The following is a 17,650-nucleotide window of genomic DNA, read 5'->3' on the forward strand; positions in this document are numbered from 1 at the left end:
TGGGTTGGTGCTGGGTCAGTGCTGTGTCAGTGCTGTGTCAGTGCTGTGGGCTTGGAGCGGTGTCTGTGGCAACTGGAGGAGGCCAGCAGTGGCTTCAGGGTGGGAGAGGGGCTGTGAGTGCTGGGTTGAGTGCAGTGAGCTCTTGGCTTCCTTGGTGTTTCTTTGGACTGGCATTGGGTCAGTACTGTGATGGGGGGCCCAGCTGTGCCTGCCGTGGGGCTTCCTGCTTAGCTGTAAACTTGCTGCAGCTTCTCTGCTCTGAGGAACCTTTCCTCATCGTTATGGCCAACAAGGAGATCCTCTTGGTCCGTACAGGTCTCGGCGCCGCTGTGCGTAAGGCGGAAAACCACGGGGAAGGCACCAACCAGAGCCGCAGGACCCACCAGCCTCCCTGGCAGCCCAGAGCAGGCAGCAGGCTGAAGGGCGGCAAGGCCCCGGTGCTGCTCCGCCGCCGCCGCCAGGGGGCGCGCTGCAGAAGCGGCCACATTCCGAGGTTCCGCCCCGTGAGCCGCCGCGACGCGGCAGGAAGCGCCGCGCTCCGCCCGTGCGCTGCCACGACTGCCCCGGCCGCCGCCTCGCCCCCTCCGCCCTGAGTGACGTCGCACCGCGCCTATGAGCGAAGGCCGCCCGCGCTTCGACCAACGGGCTGCGGGCGGGGCGGGCTCCTCCCCGCCGAGTTCGCTGTTTCTCTTCCGCCGTCAAAGGAGAAGCGGCGCGGGCGGGCGGCCCGTCGGAACTATGCGCGCCGCGCGCGGGCGACCATGCAATGGCGCTCGCTGGTGCTGGGGCTGCTGCTGCTGAGGCTGGGGCTGCACGCGCTGCTGGCGCTGCTCCCCGCGCTGGCGCCCGGCCTCTGTCTGCGCCTCCGCCTCCCGTTCCCCTTCCCGCCGCGTTCCGCCGCCCTCGGCCATCCCGGAGCCGCTCGGCCGCCTCCCGGCGGGGGCTCCTCGCACTGGGGTTCGCTGCGGGGCGGCGGCGGCGCGGCGGGGCGCGATGAGTACGAGAGGCGTTACAGCGCCGCGTTCACCCCGCAGCTGCGGGCACGGCTGCGCGACGCCGCCCGCGGTATGTTCGCCTTCGGCTACGACAGCTACATGCAGCACGCCTTCCCCAGCGACGAGCTCGACCCCCTGCACTGCTGCGGCCGCGGGCCCGACCGCGACGACCCGTGAGTGGGGCTGGGTGGGCCGGGCCGGGCTCCGAGATGGGGGGGCTCCGGGTCGGTTCGGCCTCTGTGCTCCGAGCAGCGTCTCCGCGTTCCTGGAGCAGCCCGGCAGCGCCGCTCCCTCTCTGCGCGGCCCGTGCCGACGACTGCCCTTCTGCGTGGCTCCATCCCGCTGTCCGACCCGAACCTTTCATGGCACACGGCGTCGGGCCGTCGCCTCTCACCCCGAAGCGCCTCGCCTGACTTCGCGTCGCGTGGCAGCGCCCTGGAGCTCTGCTGGCCGTGCTGCCTGACGCCTGACTCTTGTTTTATGCAGCTCAAATCTGAACATCAACGATGTCTTAGGAAACTACTCGCTAACGCTGATAGATGCACTGGATACCCTAGCGGTGAGTTGCCAGAACACTTGGGTTTTATTCCCACGTTCATGTCTGGGTAGAACACACGTTGCCCCAAAGAAATGTTTATTAGCAAGGAGGAAGGTCCTGCTGTCACGGATGAGAGCAGTAACGGGCCGGCAGGGAACAAAGGTGTACAACAGCATCTGTGATATCTTCTCCAGCCTTCGGTATCTCCTAACCCTTAGCTAACCTTCACAGACTTTAATCTGTCCTTCAGAGACTTTAATTGCTTCTATAACTGCACTTCTACTGTATGATAGAACTTCAGAATTACTGCAGAGTCTGCTTGAGCTAAATTGAATCAAAAGCTCAGGGAGGAAGTTCAGAAGGTTAGCTGGAAGGACCAAACTGAATCTTGCAAATTAATTGAAAGGTATGCTAATGTAACTGAGATACAATGCCAAAGAACATTCGTGTTGCTAGTTAAAATCTGAAGGCAGTGACTTAACAGGATGTGGTCATGACTTTCTGAAGGGTTGAAGTCAGGTGGATGAGAAGCTCTGAGAGGCCTGAGAAACTCCAGATGCCCTTGGAAATATGGACGTCTGGTCTGTTCTGCTCAGCTGTCAGCAGTGGAAATGAGGCTAGGAAAGTGGGAGTCTGTCACTGTTTGTTTGCTGGTTAGTTCCCAGGTGAGGGAAACTGAGAATCAGAACTAGCACAGAGCTTCTTTTAGAATGCTTATGGAACTGCAGGTGTTGTTTGCAGTGCATTTGAATTGAGGTGGGATTATGGTTGTGAATGACTACTGTTAGGTAGTACTTTAGAACAGATTTTTGCAGGGAAGAGGTGAAGGATAAAAGGGGGGTGAAGCAGTGCATCAGTATATTTGATGACCTCTTGAAGGTGGTCTTGCTAGGTCCTTGAACAATTCTCATAGAGTCCTTTACTCTGAGGCTGAACTGTGACCACATTAGAAGAAAAAAAAGGCCAAACCCAAAGGAACCCCCACTGTCCAACAGCAATAACTTCTTGTTTTAAATGCACTTTTAAATGTCTTGTAATGGCAGTGCCTGGGAAGTCTATTAGCAGGAGCTGGAAGGGCTCTGTTCAGGATCTGCATAATGCAGCTGTTGGTCTAAAATGTGTGCTTGCCTTTTTTTCATTTTCCATCTTCTTTTGAAGCAGTGATTATGCATAATAATAATAATACTTTTTATTCATATAAAAGGTAATGGGAAATTCCTCCGAATTCCAGAAGGCTGTGAAGTTGGTGATTGACACAGTTTCATTTGACAAAGACTCAACAGTCCAGGTTTTTGAGGCAACCATCAGGTATGTAGCTCTAAATCAGAACCAGGCTTAAAGGCTCGCTGTGCATATGCTACAGATTCAAAACAAAATCGCTGATAAGGATTTCTTTGGTAGCCTTTAGTACATAATTGTTCCTTGGCTAAGTTTTTTTCTAAGCATGCTATGAAAGTGTTGCATCTCTCCATGTTTGATGTTATTTAGTGAGTCACGTGTGCTGTGGTGCAATGGTAGTTTCAGCTGTCTTTGGCTTTCAGCCTGCTGCTTTCTGTCGTTCATCTTGCAGCAGGCTCAGCTCTATGCACCACAAACAGGCTGGCTGATGAGCTTGCATGTTTTGATCATCTTCCATGGATCTTCTGTTTGCTTTCAGTTTTGTTTCGTATGAAAAACAGAACTTGCCTGCCTTAGAGATGGGTTTAAAATGGCATCTGACATTGAATGGTTTCATTATTTGAACTGCGGCCTTAATCTGTTTATTTAATTGCTGCTTAAGTTCACTAGGATTTTTGGGGAGGAATATTAGGTTTGGATATCAAACTTAATGTCATTTGCAGCAGTAAAGAAAAAAAAGGTGGGGAATGTGATCTGTGCTTAGACTTGGTAGGGTAAAATGTGCTCCTGGGTGAGGTGAATTTTGCAGAGCAAGATCTTGAGATTTCTGCAGATGACAAAAGCAGCGTGACTTCTGGATGTTCTCACTAACAGACAGTGGTGGAAAAAGATCTCCTTCTGTAGTGTCTGTAAGGAGCAGAAGGCAGTGCTGCTGTTAAATGTGCTGCTGGTGAGGGTTTAGCTGGAGAAGGTTCAGATTAGACTTAAAACCTGGAGCTCTTTTCCTTTTCCAATAGGGTTTTGGGCAGCCTGCTTTCTGCCCACATAATAATTACAGATGCCAAACAGCCTTTTGGTGACATGACCATTAAGGATTATGACAACGAACTGCTGCACATGGCTCACGACCTTGCAGTGAGACTGCTGCCAGCATTTGAGAACACCAAAACTGGGATTCCGTATCCTCGGGTAAGTGAGCACGTCAACAAAGAGTGGAGGGAGTTTAGAAGCAGCAGCTCTCCTGTCCTGCAGCTGAAGTTCTGTGCCCAGTTCATGCAGCTGAGCTTTTAGCCTGCACTGAGTTGCACTGTAATGGGGCGTGTGGAGGAACTGCAGTAAGCTGTGGTGAAATGAGTGGTATAAAAGTTGTTCCTCTTGCCTAGTAAACGTTTTCTTCAGGCTGTTTCCTTGCTCTGTGTACACTGCTGCCTGTGGGTCAATAGTCATTTGTTTCCATGCTGTTCAGCTGGGATGTGCCCTGCCCTGTGCTTTCCACAGTAACAAACAGTGCTGTCAGTGAGAAGGTTGATGAGAAGTACAGCAAAGGCAAATGGTCTGGGAAAATACCTGTGCTGGAGACTTGGTACTAAAGTAATCGTGACCAAAGAAAACAAGGCTGAAATGATTGCTGTGTTGGGCTTGGATTTTGTCACTGTCTGGAGTGCTGCTCTGTGAGGACTCCAGGATGCTACAGCATACCTGAATGCAGCACCTTCTGCTTTTAAACACTCAACACATAAGAAAAAAGACACAAGTTCTAGAAGAAGAGTTCTCAGCTATGAAACGAATCCTTGCCTTACTGGTGTGAATTGCTGGGTTCAGCAGCAGTGCTTTTCTTCCAGACATGTCAGGTGTTAGGAGCAGGAGTTCTGCTCAGAGTGTGGGTAAGGCAGCTGATGGTGGTGTAACCTCCCTTCAGCATTTGTGCCGTAGGGAAGTTGAGAAGCGTTGAAACTCTTGACTTGAGGAGTGCTGAAGTAGGGGAAGGAGTGCTTGCATCATACCTGGGAGAACCTGAATGCTTAGCAGGAGTGATGAAAGAGTGGCTTGAAATTTTGGGAAGGTTAGCAAGTGTAAGAATGACAGAAAGGATTTCCCACCGTAAGGGTGATATTATAAAGCTGGAAGATGAATTTCAGGAATTTCCCAGGCTGGATGTGGCTCTGGGCAGCCTGGTCTGGTGGTTGGTGCCCCTGCACACAGCAGGGGGGTTGGAACTAGATGATCACTGTGGTCCCATTCAACCCAGGCCATCCTATGATTCTGTGAGTTATTTGGCCAAGCAGCGATATGCTGGTTCTGGTGCACTGCAGAAATCGATCAAGAAAGTCCTTATAATAAATGCAAGGCTGCAGGTCAGAGCACAGCTTCATGAAGTGCAGCCTGCCTGGTTGCTGTTAGCACTTCCTCTGCTTTGCAGGTCAACCTGAAGAAGGGAGTTCCTCCAAACAGCAATAATGAAACTTGCACTGCAGGAGCCGGTTCCTTGTTGGTGGAGTTTGGCATTCTGAGCAGGCTGCTTGGTGATTCCACGTTTGAGTGGGTGGCCAGGAGAGCTGTCAAAGCACTCTGGAGTCTCAGGAGTAACAACACTGGACTGCTAGGTAATCTCTGAGGTGGAGCTGTATTGTCTGGCTGTATTAGAATGCTGTCACTCCACAGGTTTCGTTCGTGTATTAAAGACTTTGTTGATCTGTTGCATCTGTAGCTGTTAAGTCATGCTCTCCTTGTGCTTTCTGTTGGCTTAATAGCACTTCACAATTTCATTAGAAAAATGGATTGTGAGAGTCCTTAGGGCATGGGTTTCCAAAGACAAAATTTTCATGAATCTGAGAAATGAACCAGGAGGTCTGCATTTCTCTTCCTGTTAATATGGTTGAGGTTGGTACTTAAAACAAGAGCAGGTGTATTCCAGCTCCTGGGATGAATGCACTGTAGCACTTGCATTGAATGTAATCTCTGTTTATTCCTCCTAAGGCTTTTTGGAAGTTTTGTATTCTGAAGTTCCTGTCTGATGCACTTAAGAATGTTAGACTAAAGCTTTTGTCTGTTCTATCAGGAAATGTTGTGAATATTCAAACTGGCCATTGGGTTGGAAAGCAGAGTGGCTTGGGAGCAGGATCAGATTCATTTTATGAATACCTCCTGAAGTCCTACATCCTCTTTGGAGAGAAGGAAGACTTAGAGATGTTCATTGATGCTTATCAGAACATTCAGAACCACTTAAGAAGGGGGTATGTTACATCATATGAGTTTCATTTCTCTAAACACATATATATTCTAGTAAGATATGATGGCTTATGTAATGTTTGGTCACCCTCTAGAAAATTTCTGTTCTCTTCTTCAAAGAAGAAAACCTTATTTCTGTGGTAGTCACTATGGAAAGAAAGCTATGGTCTGTATGGCACTGTTGGTGCAAAGAAGCTGAGCTGGTTACCATCCAATTCAGTAAACCCTAGGCTGAGAGAAGGCTGTAGAACTGTGAAGGCAATGTATTAAATTAGCTAATGTAGTACTTCTTAAGGCCTGGTCTTACCTACTGTGCTTCTCGGTAGGGGTTCTGCTGACGTAGCTGGAGGATATGATGCACGTAAATACATTTTCTGAGATCTGGATGGACTTGTCTGTGCTTTTCATGATGTCTTTGAGCCCAGCTCTGACAAACTGCAGCTTGTTCTCTCTGCTGTTGGCAGTGCTGAGAGTTGAACATGCATTGTGTTCTCATAAAACAGTGAACGCTTACACGTGCTTATGGTTCCTTGGCAGTCGAGAAGCTTGCAATGAAGGTGAAGGTGACCCACCTTTGTATGTGAATGTAAACATGTTCACTGGACAGCTGATGAACACGTGGATTGACTCTTTGCAAGCCTTTTTTCCTGGACTACAGGTAAAGCAAACTTTATTTCTGTTAAAGACTGCGTGATGCAGTGGGCAGGTTCTCAGAGAGGCTCATTCTAATCCTAGCCTGTCAGTGAGGCTGAACATCTCCTGAGATGAGCTTTAACCTGCGGCTTTGAACTGGCTGCTTGGTAAGAGAGAGCTCTAGGACAGCTCAGCCTCTGTGCTGGAATAACATTGCTTCAGTGCAGCGTTATGGCGTTGGAAGGCTTGGCCTCTTTATGTGAGCTTTGAGATGCTTTGTAACTTGCTCATGTAACCTCAGTGTTTGTATGTGTGAGAGAGCAGTGTTTCACTATATGACGTGTTGTTGTACACAGCGAGCAGTTTGCTGGCCTTCAGTATTAAGCATGCATGCTTATGGCTGTTGTCATACCTAGGTGTTGATAGGAGACGTAGAAGATGCTATTTGTCTCCATGCTTTTTATTATGCCATATGGAAGCGATATGGAGCTCTCCCAGAAAGATACAACTGGCAGTTGCAAGCACCGGATGTTCCCTTTTATCCACTGAGGCCAGAGCTGGTGGAATCCACCTATCTTCTTTACCAGGTACTTCATTACTCCCAGCTTACAGCTCGTGTGTTGGCAGAGATGACTTTCTTCAGTCGCTTTTTCCCCCCTGCAGTCCCTGCTGAGTACTGAGCCACTAGAACTTCGTGGTTCTGTATCTGCACTTCTTACAGAGAGGTCTCTGTTTCGGTGGTTGATTGTTATGTTATGAAGTTGCTATGTTGCTTGCTTTGAAAGCAGCCTTTTTAATCCATAAAGCGAAAGCAGACTAAACGCCCTGTTCAAGAATAGCTGGCAGATTTTTACACAGAAGAGACCTTGTGACTTCTTAATAGAAATCACTGAAGTAAATGTAATTGCTTTCTCTGCTGTGTTGTCCAGGCACGGTCTCTGGCAGCAGATGCAGTAAACTGAAATGGCTTTCTGGCTGTAGGAAAGCTGTCAGAGCTTGACTGCAGAGTTTTACTGCATTCTTGCACAGAGTAATCTAAGTCATGTTCCTATAAAGATAAGGATAGTGTAACACGTGAGAATCTGATACTGCTGTGCCTTTAAGTGCTACTTCCACAAGATTTCCAAAATTCTGACTGTGCCTGTGTTTTTCTTCCTTGTTTAGGCCACAAAGAACCCATTTTACCTTCATGTGGGAATGGATATTCTACAGAGTCTGGAAAAATACACAAAAGCGAAGTCAGTCTTCAGTGTTGTTTGCCTTCTCTCACTGCTATATACATATCTGTTTTGTATAAATGCTCTATAGAATCCAATCTGCTAAATGTAGGTAAACCAGAAAACCCGATTCTCCATGAAAACCACAAGTGATTATTTATGTATTGAACAATTATATTTCTCATTTGAAAATGAAGCTTATTGTCCAGTGACAAATTTATATGCCTTCAGAATTTTACAGCTACTCTTTAAAATCTGTTACTGATGATCGGTTGGCAAACACTGGTAACATCATTATTTTCCTAAGGCTCCTGCAAGAGTAATTCTCACCTCATGGGCCTGTGTTGTTTAACTAACTGGTAACATGGCCTGCAAGCTAGGCTGCTGCACATCAGCTTTCTTTTCCAGCCAGCAGCAGGGAATCCTGCACATCTGTTGTGCATATCTGAACTTCTTGAAGGGGTCAAGGGCAGGATGGTGGATCTCTGTTTAGCTGTGGGTGTTTGCCTTGCTTTCATAGCTGTAATGTCATATAAAACTGTAGTGTTCTGAAGTTAAATGGGATTTGGATGCTGTGTAGGGGTGTGGCTGAAAGAATGGTAAGTGTACGGTGTGATGGCTTGCAGCTTCATCCAGAAAAGTAGTAGGTAGCTCAGCAGCAAACCTTTTCTTGAGAGCAGGCTTCCAGAACTGTCTCTCTCATGTGGGGAAATGACCTGTTTATGCAGGGTAATTGGAGAGCACCTTGCTTCTTTGGAAGGTGCTGTTAATAAGTCTGCACAGTGGAACAGTCAGCCACAGTGCCGGTCCCATCAGGGTACCAGAAATGTCAGTGCTTCCTGAGAGGAGACTTGTTTCGTTTCAACCTGACCCCTGGTGCATTGGAATGGTCTGAAGTTGAGAGGTACTTAGGGAGGAGTTCTTCTAAGCCCAAACTAAACTTAAATCTTGCAGGTGTGGCTATGCTACCTTACACCATGTGGTGGAGAAGACAAAAGAAGATCGAATGGAGAGCTTTTTTCTCAGTGAAACATGTAAATATTTGTACCTGGTAGGTATGCAGTCATTTCAGTTACTCTCTTGCAAGTTTTGTGCACAAACACACCGAGAAGGCTGAAACTGTTAGAAACTGTGCTGGGCTCTGGGGAACCAGAGGTATTTAAGTGGCAGTGTGCAGCTCCTTTCTTTGACCCCACTCTAATCCTGGAGGTTTGGGCAGCTGCCTGGGCTCACTGTGCTGAAATGAAACAGTTGGCAGCTCTTTCAGGGTTGGAAGCTGCCACTGAAGGTGGCTGCAGCTCAGCTGAGTTGCTGCTTGTAGCCTTTTTAGATGAATAGCAGCAGCCCTTCAATTACTCTCTATCAGGCTTTGGCAGTCATAGGAGAAAACATTTGAGCCAGCGTGGCTTAAGCTACTGTTCTCAATGTCCTTTACTATAAAAAAAGTGTGATTGAATAGCAGCAGTGGAATGCCAACTAAAAATGTCTGCATAGAAAGACATACAGCATAGAAAAGTGAGGGCAATTGAAGTCGTACGAGAAGTTTTGCTCTCTTCACTCCTGAAATATTAAAACTGTTTCTTCCCATTTGCTCTGACTGCAGTTAGGCACTAAGAAGCACACCTCATGTGATCCTTCAGATGCATGACTGTGTGATCTGATGCATGTGACTGTTGTGACCGTGCTTTTTAACTTCTTAATGGGGGAACTTGAAAAACGTGCATGCTTAATTTACTCAATTCAGCTCCGTCTCTCTCTTCTTTAGTTATTTGATGAAGACAATCCAGTGCATAAGTCTGGAAATAAATATATGTTTACTACTGAGGGACATATTGTGTCTGTGGATGAACGTTTTCGGAACTCGCTGTGGCAGGATATCCTCCCTGGGGAAGAGGACAGCACAGAAAAAGTTAAACCTAACGAATTAAAGGCCGTCAACTTCAGCTCTAATGTAAGGTTCCTGTGGTGTTACTGGAGGGTTGTGTGCTGGGCTGGACTGGGCAGTTGAAGAATGGCTTGGGGGTGGCACTGCAGGGTTCTGCTTTGTTTCCTATGTAAGCTCTAAATAGCCAAGCAGCTCCTTTGTTAAAACAAACCCTTGGGCGTGGAAATGAACAGGTTAGGTAATGTGAGATGGGGTAATGCTGAAGGTGGATCCTGTCCTCTTTTGAGTATTTTGTAGTAAGTAGTTTCTTCGTTGTTCATTTTGATATTTTTCCCTTCCACTTTTCCTTGCCCTTGAAGTTTTCCTTTGTTGCTGTGATGGAGAGGGAAAAGAGCAGAGGGTGTGAGGTAAATAAAGGTGATTTCTCTTGAACAGCAATTGACTGAGTACAGAAGTATGGGTCCATTGCCCATCAATAACCAAAATAGTTATGTTTTTAATTCACATGTTCTTAAGTCTCTGCTGGTAGCTTCTAGCGTGGTTCCTTCTCCCTCCCTCCCCTGTCCTCTAGAAAAGGAGCATTTTATCTTTAAAAAAAAAAAACCAACAACACAAAACACTGACAGTTGTCATAGTGAAGGAAATATTGATTGAATAACAAGCTGCAGCAGTTTGGCTTGTATTTGGAAACTTGCAGCTTGCTCTGGAGAAATGCTGTTTGCTGATGTTTGTGCTGCATGTTTGTAAAGGAAGGGGGAGAGAGCACTGAGAGTGCTGCTGGTTACAACTTCCTGTACTGGGAAGGAGGCTGTGGTCATCAATGCTGAAATGACTGCTATCCAAAGAGGATATGAATGGGATTGACCGTTTGCAGGCTTTATTCTTAAAAATATTCTCATTTTGTTACCAGTGTAACAGAGTTCCGGATGAGAGGAGATATTTGCTGCCATTGAAGAGCAACTACATGAGACAGATCGATCGGATGGTGGGCTTGATCTGAATGGTTCTTCAGAGTAACTTCTGTTGTGTGTCAGGAAGAGCATGGGATTTGGCTCTGGGCATTCCTCTTCAGCTACACAGCTGTGTGTGCTGCCAGTGGGTGTCCCTGTGCTTGTTAGTTTTCGATGATGGATATGAAGGGAGGTTTAATTCCCTTACGAGTTCAGTATTCTGAACTATGGAAGCTCCATGTGCCACCCAAATAGAGATCTCTTGTTTTAAGACTTCCAATGAAAAATGTTGAAAATGAAGGTTGGATATACTTCAAAAGAGGAAAAAGGAAAAAAAAATTGGCATGTGCCACTTAGCTACCTCTTTGTAGCTGCATTACAGATTTCCCTTTGGAAAAGGGAGGGTCAGGTATTTAATTTGAAATGATTGTGGGGTTGGGGAAGGAATGGGAAAGTGCAATTTCTAACACCACGTTTAATTATGGGGTTATTCTGACCAGCAATACACAATCTGAAGTACTTCTCAGGTAGGGACCCACTGGCAGTGGGTTTTGGCTAAAACAAAAACGCTCTGTGTTGAACAGTATCTTGAAATCTCTTGATCACATAAGAAGCTGTCAGGATAAGTCATGAGATCCCTCATGTGCACGGTTGAATAGAGCTGTGCAGTCACAAGGGCTGTAGCTACAGAAACCAGTAATAACACAAATTTGGTGCCTTCTTTTGTAAGGGGGTGTAGGGTGGGGTAGGGAGGGGTGGGCAAAACTTCAAAGCCACTCAGCTGTAGCAGCTAACCTCCAGTCACAGTGCCTGCCATGTGCCTGGTGCCTCTTCCAGAGAGATGCTGAGAACTGCTATGAGTCTGTGCAGAACAAAGTGTTTCACATTCCTTACAGCATTAATATGTTAGTGCCTTATGTTTTCCTCAGCGGCAGGAGAAACTGAGCTTACCTGGGAGGAGGGATGGCGTATTTCTGAACAGCTAGTTGAAACAGGCAGTTGGTCCCAAAGTAATTTAAAAAGTAATTGACGTCTGAGACAACTTTGAAAGAACTTTTTAAACAGCGCAGCTGCTGTTCCCAACCCAAAGAATGCTTCTGGGTTTATTTTCTGTCATTGTAATGGGTAAAGGGGCCATCTCTGCATCATCCCAAGGCAGGAGTCAGCGGGAGGTGGGAGCTCATCCTTCTGTCACGAGGCAGTTTGGTACGTGCCATCACAACTGCATCGTGCCTGCAGGAGCTGGCGGTGCTGACCACCATGCTGGAGTGCACTGCAGGCTGTGCCTTTGGATTCCAGTGAGAAAACTGCTGGTGCTTCGTCCCACCATCTTCAATTGCAGCTCAGGTGCATTGGAGGAATAGCAGTGTGAATTTTCAGGAGGAAGGCAGCTGAATTCTGAGGGATGAGAGCAAGCTGGGGCCCAACAACTTCATCCAGTGACAACTTTTTCCAGTGGCTCCTCATTGCTTACATGCTTTTTAGATGCTGCTGCTGACTGCAGTTGAAGCAATGGAAGGTTACTGTTGGGTTCACTGTTTTTAAATTAAGGCTTAAAATAAGGGCGAACTTGATCTGCTGTATTTTCACCTTTTTATGATAACGTCTGTTTTCATAAGCCATATATTGCAACTCAAAACATTTCTAATAAATATGAAGTTAGTGCTTTTAAGAGGTTATTGCTTGAATCTTTCAGTGTGCAGATGCATCTCAGGGACCTCACTGTAGAATCTTTTATTCCGTGGTAGCTGGATCTTGTATTCAGGCAAAAAATACATATATTCCTGTCTTCCTGGTTTTAATGAATGTGTTTTAATAGGGGTTTTGGAGGTAGAGGGAAATGTGTTAAGATTTCCCAAAGCTCTGCAATAGAATCAGTTGCCTTTGCTATCTTAGGCAGCTGGCAATTCCAGCTCCTTCAGAATTGGCTTTGCAAACAGTGTCTGCCCAGTTGCCTAAATCAAAGCAGAACACAAATTCAGTGTTAATATCCAAACGTGTTGGGAATGGTTCTCCTTTACCAGCAAGCATTGACTTTGTGAACATCTACAGAAGTGTGGGAGGATGAATAAAGGGAGTGCAGGGCAGAGACAGCAGAAATGCCTGGGGTTTCTGAAATGCTGCAGGGTCAGACCTGGTTGTGCTCAGTAATGTGGAAGCAAAGCACAGCGTTCTGGAACTTTCCACTTCAAGTTGCTGTAGCAGATGCCAACGCTGACGTTGCCCTGGGTGTGCTGTGGATGTTTCTGGTGCTGGTTTCCCCCCAGCTGGCAGTGGAGCTCTCTGAATGTCGTTATGCATCGTGCAGTTGCCTCTGTGTTTTGTGCCTTCCGAAAAGCCTGAGCCCTGCTCGGGGTTCCAGCTGAGTGTTACACACCAAAGTCTGTTCCAGAGTTTTCCCCAGGGAAGCACAGGGCTGTAATGAAGTTGCACGGCATCCTGCCACCTTGCTTCTCACTTCTCATGTGTGCCAGGAGCAGTGAAAGTCCATGTGCAGTGGGAGCAGAGCAGGCAGGTAAGGCAGCCTTTCAGCCCGCGGTGACTTGGGCCATTAGTTGCAGTGCCAGCTCTTAGCTGGGCAGCTTCTCATTAGAAACAGTGCTGGAATTTGTGTTGCCCAGGTGAGCCGATGGCTGTCATCCCACAGGAGCATCCCTGCCTCCTGGGAGGCTGGTTCTGGTACGTGGTGGAAGGTTTGTGTTCTTCAAACAGCCGATTTTCTCTTTTGGAATACAGAAGTGTTCTGAGATACTTTGCTCTGTAATGGCAGGGCACATGCTATGCACTAATGTGGGTATTTTTAAAATCAGTGGTAAGTGAAATTGGTAACACTGCTGGAATAACTTGCTGAAACGTTTTGTATTTCTTGGTATAATGTGCAATATAATTTTTTTCTAATTAAAGATACAGTGTATGCTTAATTGTTGTTTTTCAACAGAGTATTTAATTGGGGATGAGGAACTTTTAAGAGGACCAAATGAGCTTTTGTGAAATGTGCGAAGTTTTCAAAGCTGAGCTTCAATTTTAAAGTTTTGCATTAAAAATGATGTATTTGACCACTTCTAGCTGTGTTTTTCTGTAGTTCATCATAAAGCTTACGTGTCATCTCCCAAAGAAAGGGAAAAATGAATTGGAGTGCGTGTACCTCATCATTGCTGTTCACCAAACAGAACTTCAGGAGGTGAAGGTGGGCTGGGGGAAGCAGTGATGGACGGAAACAGGGCTGGGGTCTGGTCAAGCAGGTTTGGGGCTCTTGGTGAAATTCTCTGTGGTTTGACCTGCCTGAAGAGCTCCAGATGTCAGTAAAGTAATGAAGTCCCAAATCAGCGCTCTGGTTCTGTTGTAGGTCCCTGAGGAGTCTTGTGTGTGTGGGGAGCGTGGATCTCCACCTGTGTGCCTCAAACAGTGGGCAGGGGATTCAGGTTTCATGAACCAGCCACGAAGTGTCACTGCCCAAAGCACTGCTGTTACAGTGAGCAGCACAGCACTGCGCTCAGACAAGCATTCTGCTGGCTGGTTTTGGGAGGAAGGGAGAGCCTGCCTAACCCAGAGCTCAGCAGTTCTTTTTTGCCAAGGAGAACTCGGTTCTGTCTGTGCCTCAGACCTTTTTAGCTCGGGAACACATAATTGAGGTGTGCAAGAAATAGCATTTATTTTCCCTGCGGGAGATTAAAGGCACTTTGCAGCCACATCCTCGCAGTAACACACGGGCAGTTAATGGCTTGCTGAAGCAGTTGCTGGCTGCTGGAGGCTTTTTTTGCCAGCTCCATCTGCCTTGGTTACTGGACAAGGTATTTATATGCACTGCATTTTCATCTAGTGGAAATTGAGGGCTGCTTCTGTACTGCACAAAGACTGGAAGTAACAACAAAGCAGCTCCTTCTCCTCCCACCACCCTGGTCTCCCTGGCTATTGCCTGGAGGGGCAGCCTGTGCTGAGTGCAGTGATTTGCTGTGGGGTGAAGGAAGGCAGCGAGGTGGCACTGAGCTGATCCCTGTGAGCAGGTAATGGGTTGTGGCTGAACACTGCATGCTGCTGTCTACCAACACCTTTCTGTTGGCCCATGGAGAACCCAGTGCAGGTTCTTGATGCTCTGCTGCCCTTCCCTGTGGTTGCCCATTTACAGGTGGTGTCACTGCCCCAAGCAGCTATTGGCTGTATTGACCATGCTCCTTGTCATCTCTTCCCCCTTATCTGCTGTGGGAAAGTTGAAGGGTCACTGTGTTACAGCTCTGGAATGAGGATGCTTTGACTGGAGCTTCTCTTAGGTCTGCATTGCCATTGTCTGAGTTCTGGCAAGTTTGTATATGAGAGTGTATGATAGGACATCTAAAGCTTGAAAGTGTGTATGACAGCTGTGGGCATTTTATAGGGTAAAAAACGTCAAGCAAACCCGGTGTGACAGCTAAAAGGAGGTGACTTGTGAGGTATGGAGGGAGGGCTGAAAGATTTGGGTTCCAGCATCCTTAGGCCGCTGTAGATCTGATCTGCTTCCACAAGAGACCACTCTTGTGCCACCGTTTGGAATTGTGGCTGTTCTGCAGCAGCAAAACAAAAGTGATGTCTTCTGGGTGCAGCGTTTGAAAGCGCAGCTGCCTCGTTTTGGTGAGCGCTGTTCCTCCTTTAGGTGGAGCTGCAAAGCGTTAAGGAGAAATGAGCACGAAAACCAAAACCGTGTTCTGCTGTGAGATGGTCCCAGCAGCACTGTGTGACAAATCGCCTCCTCCAGTTCATGGAGGTGTTTTCCTTTCTCCTTGCTTAAAACTTCCTTTTTATTTTTCCTTTTATTTTCCTTTGAGTTTGGGAGGTCTGAGAGGCCTTTTCCAGCCTTCGTGATTCCATTATTTGCCCGTGGCTCCCTTCACCCCAAGCAGCCTTCGGCCCCACACTGAGACTCGTGGGCAGAGCGAGGAGGGCTCTGTGCTAAGGGGAGGGAGGAGATGCATTCAGAACTCCAGAAATGAAAACGCAGATAAATAATGTCTTATTCACAATGTGAAAATGTAGCTTTTCATTTCTGCTGACAAAAAATGAAAGGTTTTTGAGGATTACAGTACCTGGAGTTGTATTGCGACTGATACAGCTCAAATGACCCCAACTTTTTGAACCAAGAAAGGGATTTTGTCACCAGCACTGCACTGAGACAACCCGACAGCGCTGTCTGTGAGCACACGGTGGCCCAAGCACGGTGAGCTGTGGTTTCGGGGCTGCCCAGGGCTGTGCTGGGTCCTGGCAGCTCAGCATTGGGTGCACCCCTGCCTCTTGGCTGTGGCTGTTAGCAGACAGGTGGAGGTTTCTGCAGAGCCAGGCTGTCAGGGTGTGTTGGAAAACCAGAAGGGTTTGGGGTGCTCCATAGGACATCGCTGCCCCTCGTGCACAATCGGTCTGTGCTGCTTCTGTGCTGATAACAGAAACACTGGAGGCTCTAGGGCACAAACCCAGTGCTGGTTCTTGTATCCAGAGCTGGAGTGCTACGGTGGGGTCAAGATGGACCCACATTGCAGCCATCACTCCTCCTGCCCCCAGGGCTGCCCTGCTGTGCAGAGCAGGGCTGAGCAGCCCGTCCTCTCCTTGCCATGGTCTGTAGCTTAGCACTGGGAAGCATTCAGCAATGAGGAATGTTTCAGTTGGGTGATTAATTAGTATTGCTGTTAACGCGAGATGCGGCTCCATTAGATTAATGTATCTTATTGGTCCGGCTTTAATTAATTAGGTAATAAAACCGACCCCGAAAAAAAAAAACCTGAACAGCAGTTAATGAAACCCATGGATCTACTTATTAAGAATTAAAACCTTTCTCCGTTTAATATTTTTCTGCATTATTAAGCTCTGCCTGGTTTCTTTGTATGGTACATCCCATTAGTAATGAGAGTCTTATTTCTGAATTACTTTGGGTGAGTCAAGAAATCTAGTATTATCTAATTAGGGACAACTCTTTCTGCATAAAAAATACAGGAGCAGCAAAATCTATTTGTTCCAGGCACTTTGTACTACTATTAAAATACCCCATCTGAGGTGCTGTCTGCTGGTTTGCATGGAACAAAAGGAGCAAAGCCTGGGCAGCCCCAGCCTGCACTGCACAGAGCTGCTCTGACAAGGAGCAGGCATTGGACAGGCTGCCCTTTTCCAACCAGAGCAACTGAATGGTTCTGTGAAGACACTGTAAAGAATGCATTCAGTCTGAATACATCGAGCCCATCCCTGTATCTGCTGGTGTGGGATCACTTTGGCCCTATGGGCAGTTGGCTCCAGGAGCCTTCCGACAGATCTGTGCTGAGTGCAGTCGTGCTGCCTCGTGTTGGGCAGAGATGCGACAAAGCAAAGCTTTGCTTTGTTTTCCAGCTGATTGCCTTATCCTGTTTGCCAAGGCCAGGGATTTCACCAGGATTTGCTGTGATGAAAGTGTGGCAGATTCACTGCAGGAGCAATTTTCGAGGCTTTAACACTGAAAGAATCCAGAGGATCTATTTTCATGTGTTTATCTCTCTCGTGTCAAAACGTTGATGGATGCAGCTTGCGTGTGCTGAGGACTGTCGGACGTGAGCTGTGTCCCCAGGGGGGAATGGGCCACATGCTGTAGGGCTGTGGTTGGGTTTGTGCCACAGCGTGACCTCAGGGCTCGCAGTGCGCTCCAGGCAGGCACAAGGAATTGGTGGTGCCCCGAAATGGAGATTTCCTATTGCAGAAGTTTGAAGTGCTGGTGTACGAGGAGCTGTGAGGGAGCAGCGGGCTGCAGCACCTGGATGTGATGGGGCGTCCTCATGTGCTCCGTGCTGTGCTCAGACCTGGAGGCAGAAGAGCAAAGCCTGGCCCTGGGGACGTGGTTCTGCTGCATGGAAGGGCGCTGCGTGCAAACAGATGAGAATCGCCTTTGGAGTAAATACTCAACAGCGATTTCAGTTTCAATCTGTTCATGTGAAATCCTTCTTAAACAGGGCAGAAAGCTGTAATCCTTCGCAGTGCCATTCTCTGGCTGCTGCTGAGTCGACGCTGTGCTGTTGTTTCTGCATTCCCAGCAGCGAGGCTTTGGGTCGGATCCTGTTTTCCTTGGCTGTGAGCAGCCCTAACCCACTTCTGCTTTATAT

At 47.6% G+C, this 17,650-nt stretch overlaps 1 protein-coding gene across 2 annotated transcripts; it reads left to right on the forward strand.

Annotated features, from left to right (window-relative positions):
• The first annotated feature begins 684 nt into the window (after positions 1–684).
• Positions 685–13,621, forward strand: EDEM1 (ER degradation enhancing alpha-mannosidase like protein 1). 2 transcript variants are annotated; one of them, XM_048957600.1, is made up of 12 exons: positions 688–1,168; positions 1,482–1,554; positions 2,738–2,841; positions 3,669–3,840; positions 5,072–5,255; positions 5,711–5,885; positions 6,418–6,538; positions 6,930–7,100; positions 7,678–7,751; positions 8,685–8,781; positions 9,496–9,681; positions 10,526–13,621. In XM_048957600.1, the coding sequence occupies exons 1-12, from the start codon at positions 762–764 to the stop codon at positions 10,613–10,615; spliced, it is 1,854 nt and encodes a 617-aa protein (XP_048813557.1). In that variant the 5' UTR covers positions 688–761; the 3' UTR covers positions 10,616–13,621. The 2 variants fall into 2 exon arrangements, with proteins under 2 accessions (XP_048813558.1, XP_048813557.1); XM_048957601.1 differs by lacking the exons at positions 9,496–9,681; positions 10,526–13,621 and having other exon boundaries at positions 685–1,168; positions 7,678–7,838.
• The last annotated feature ends 4,029 nt before the right edge of the window (positions 13,622–17,650 follow it).

The sequence above is a fragment of the Lagopus muta genome, chromosome 11 (genome assembly GCF_023343835.1).
Source record: "Lagopus muta isolate bLagMut1 chromosome 11, bLagMut1 primary, whole genome shotgun sequence".
Classification (NCBI taxonomy): Eukaryota; Metazoa; Chordata; class Aves; order Galliformes; family Phasianidae; genus Lagopus; species Lagopus muta.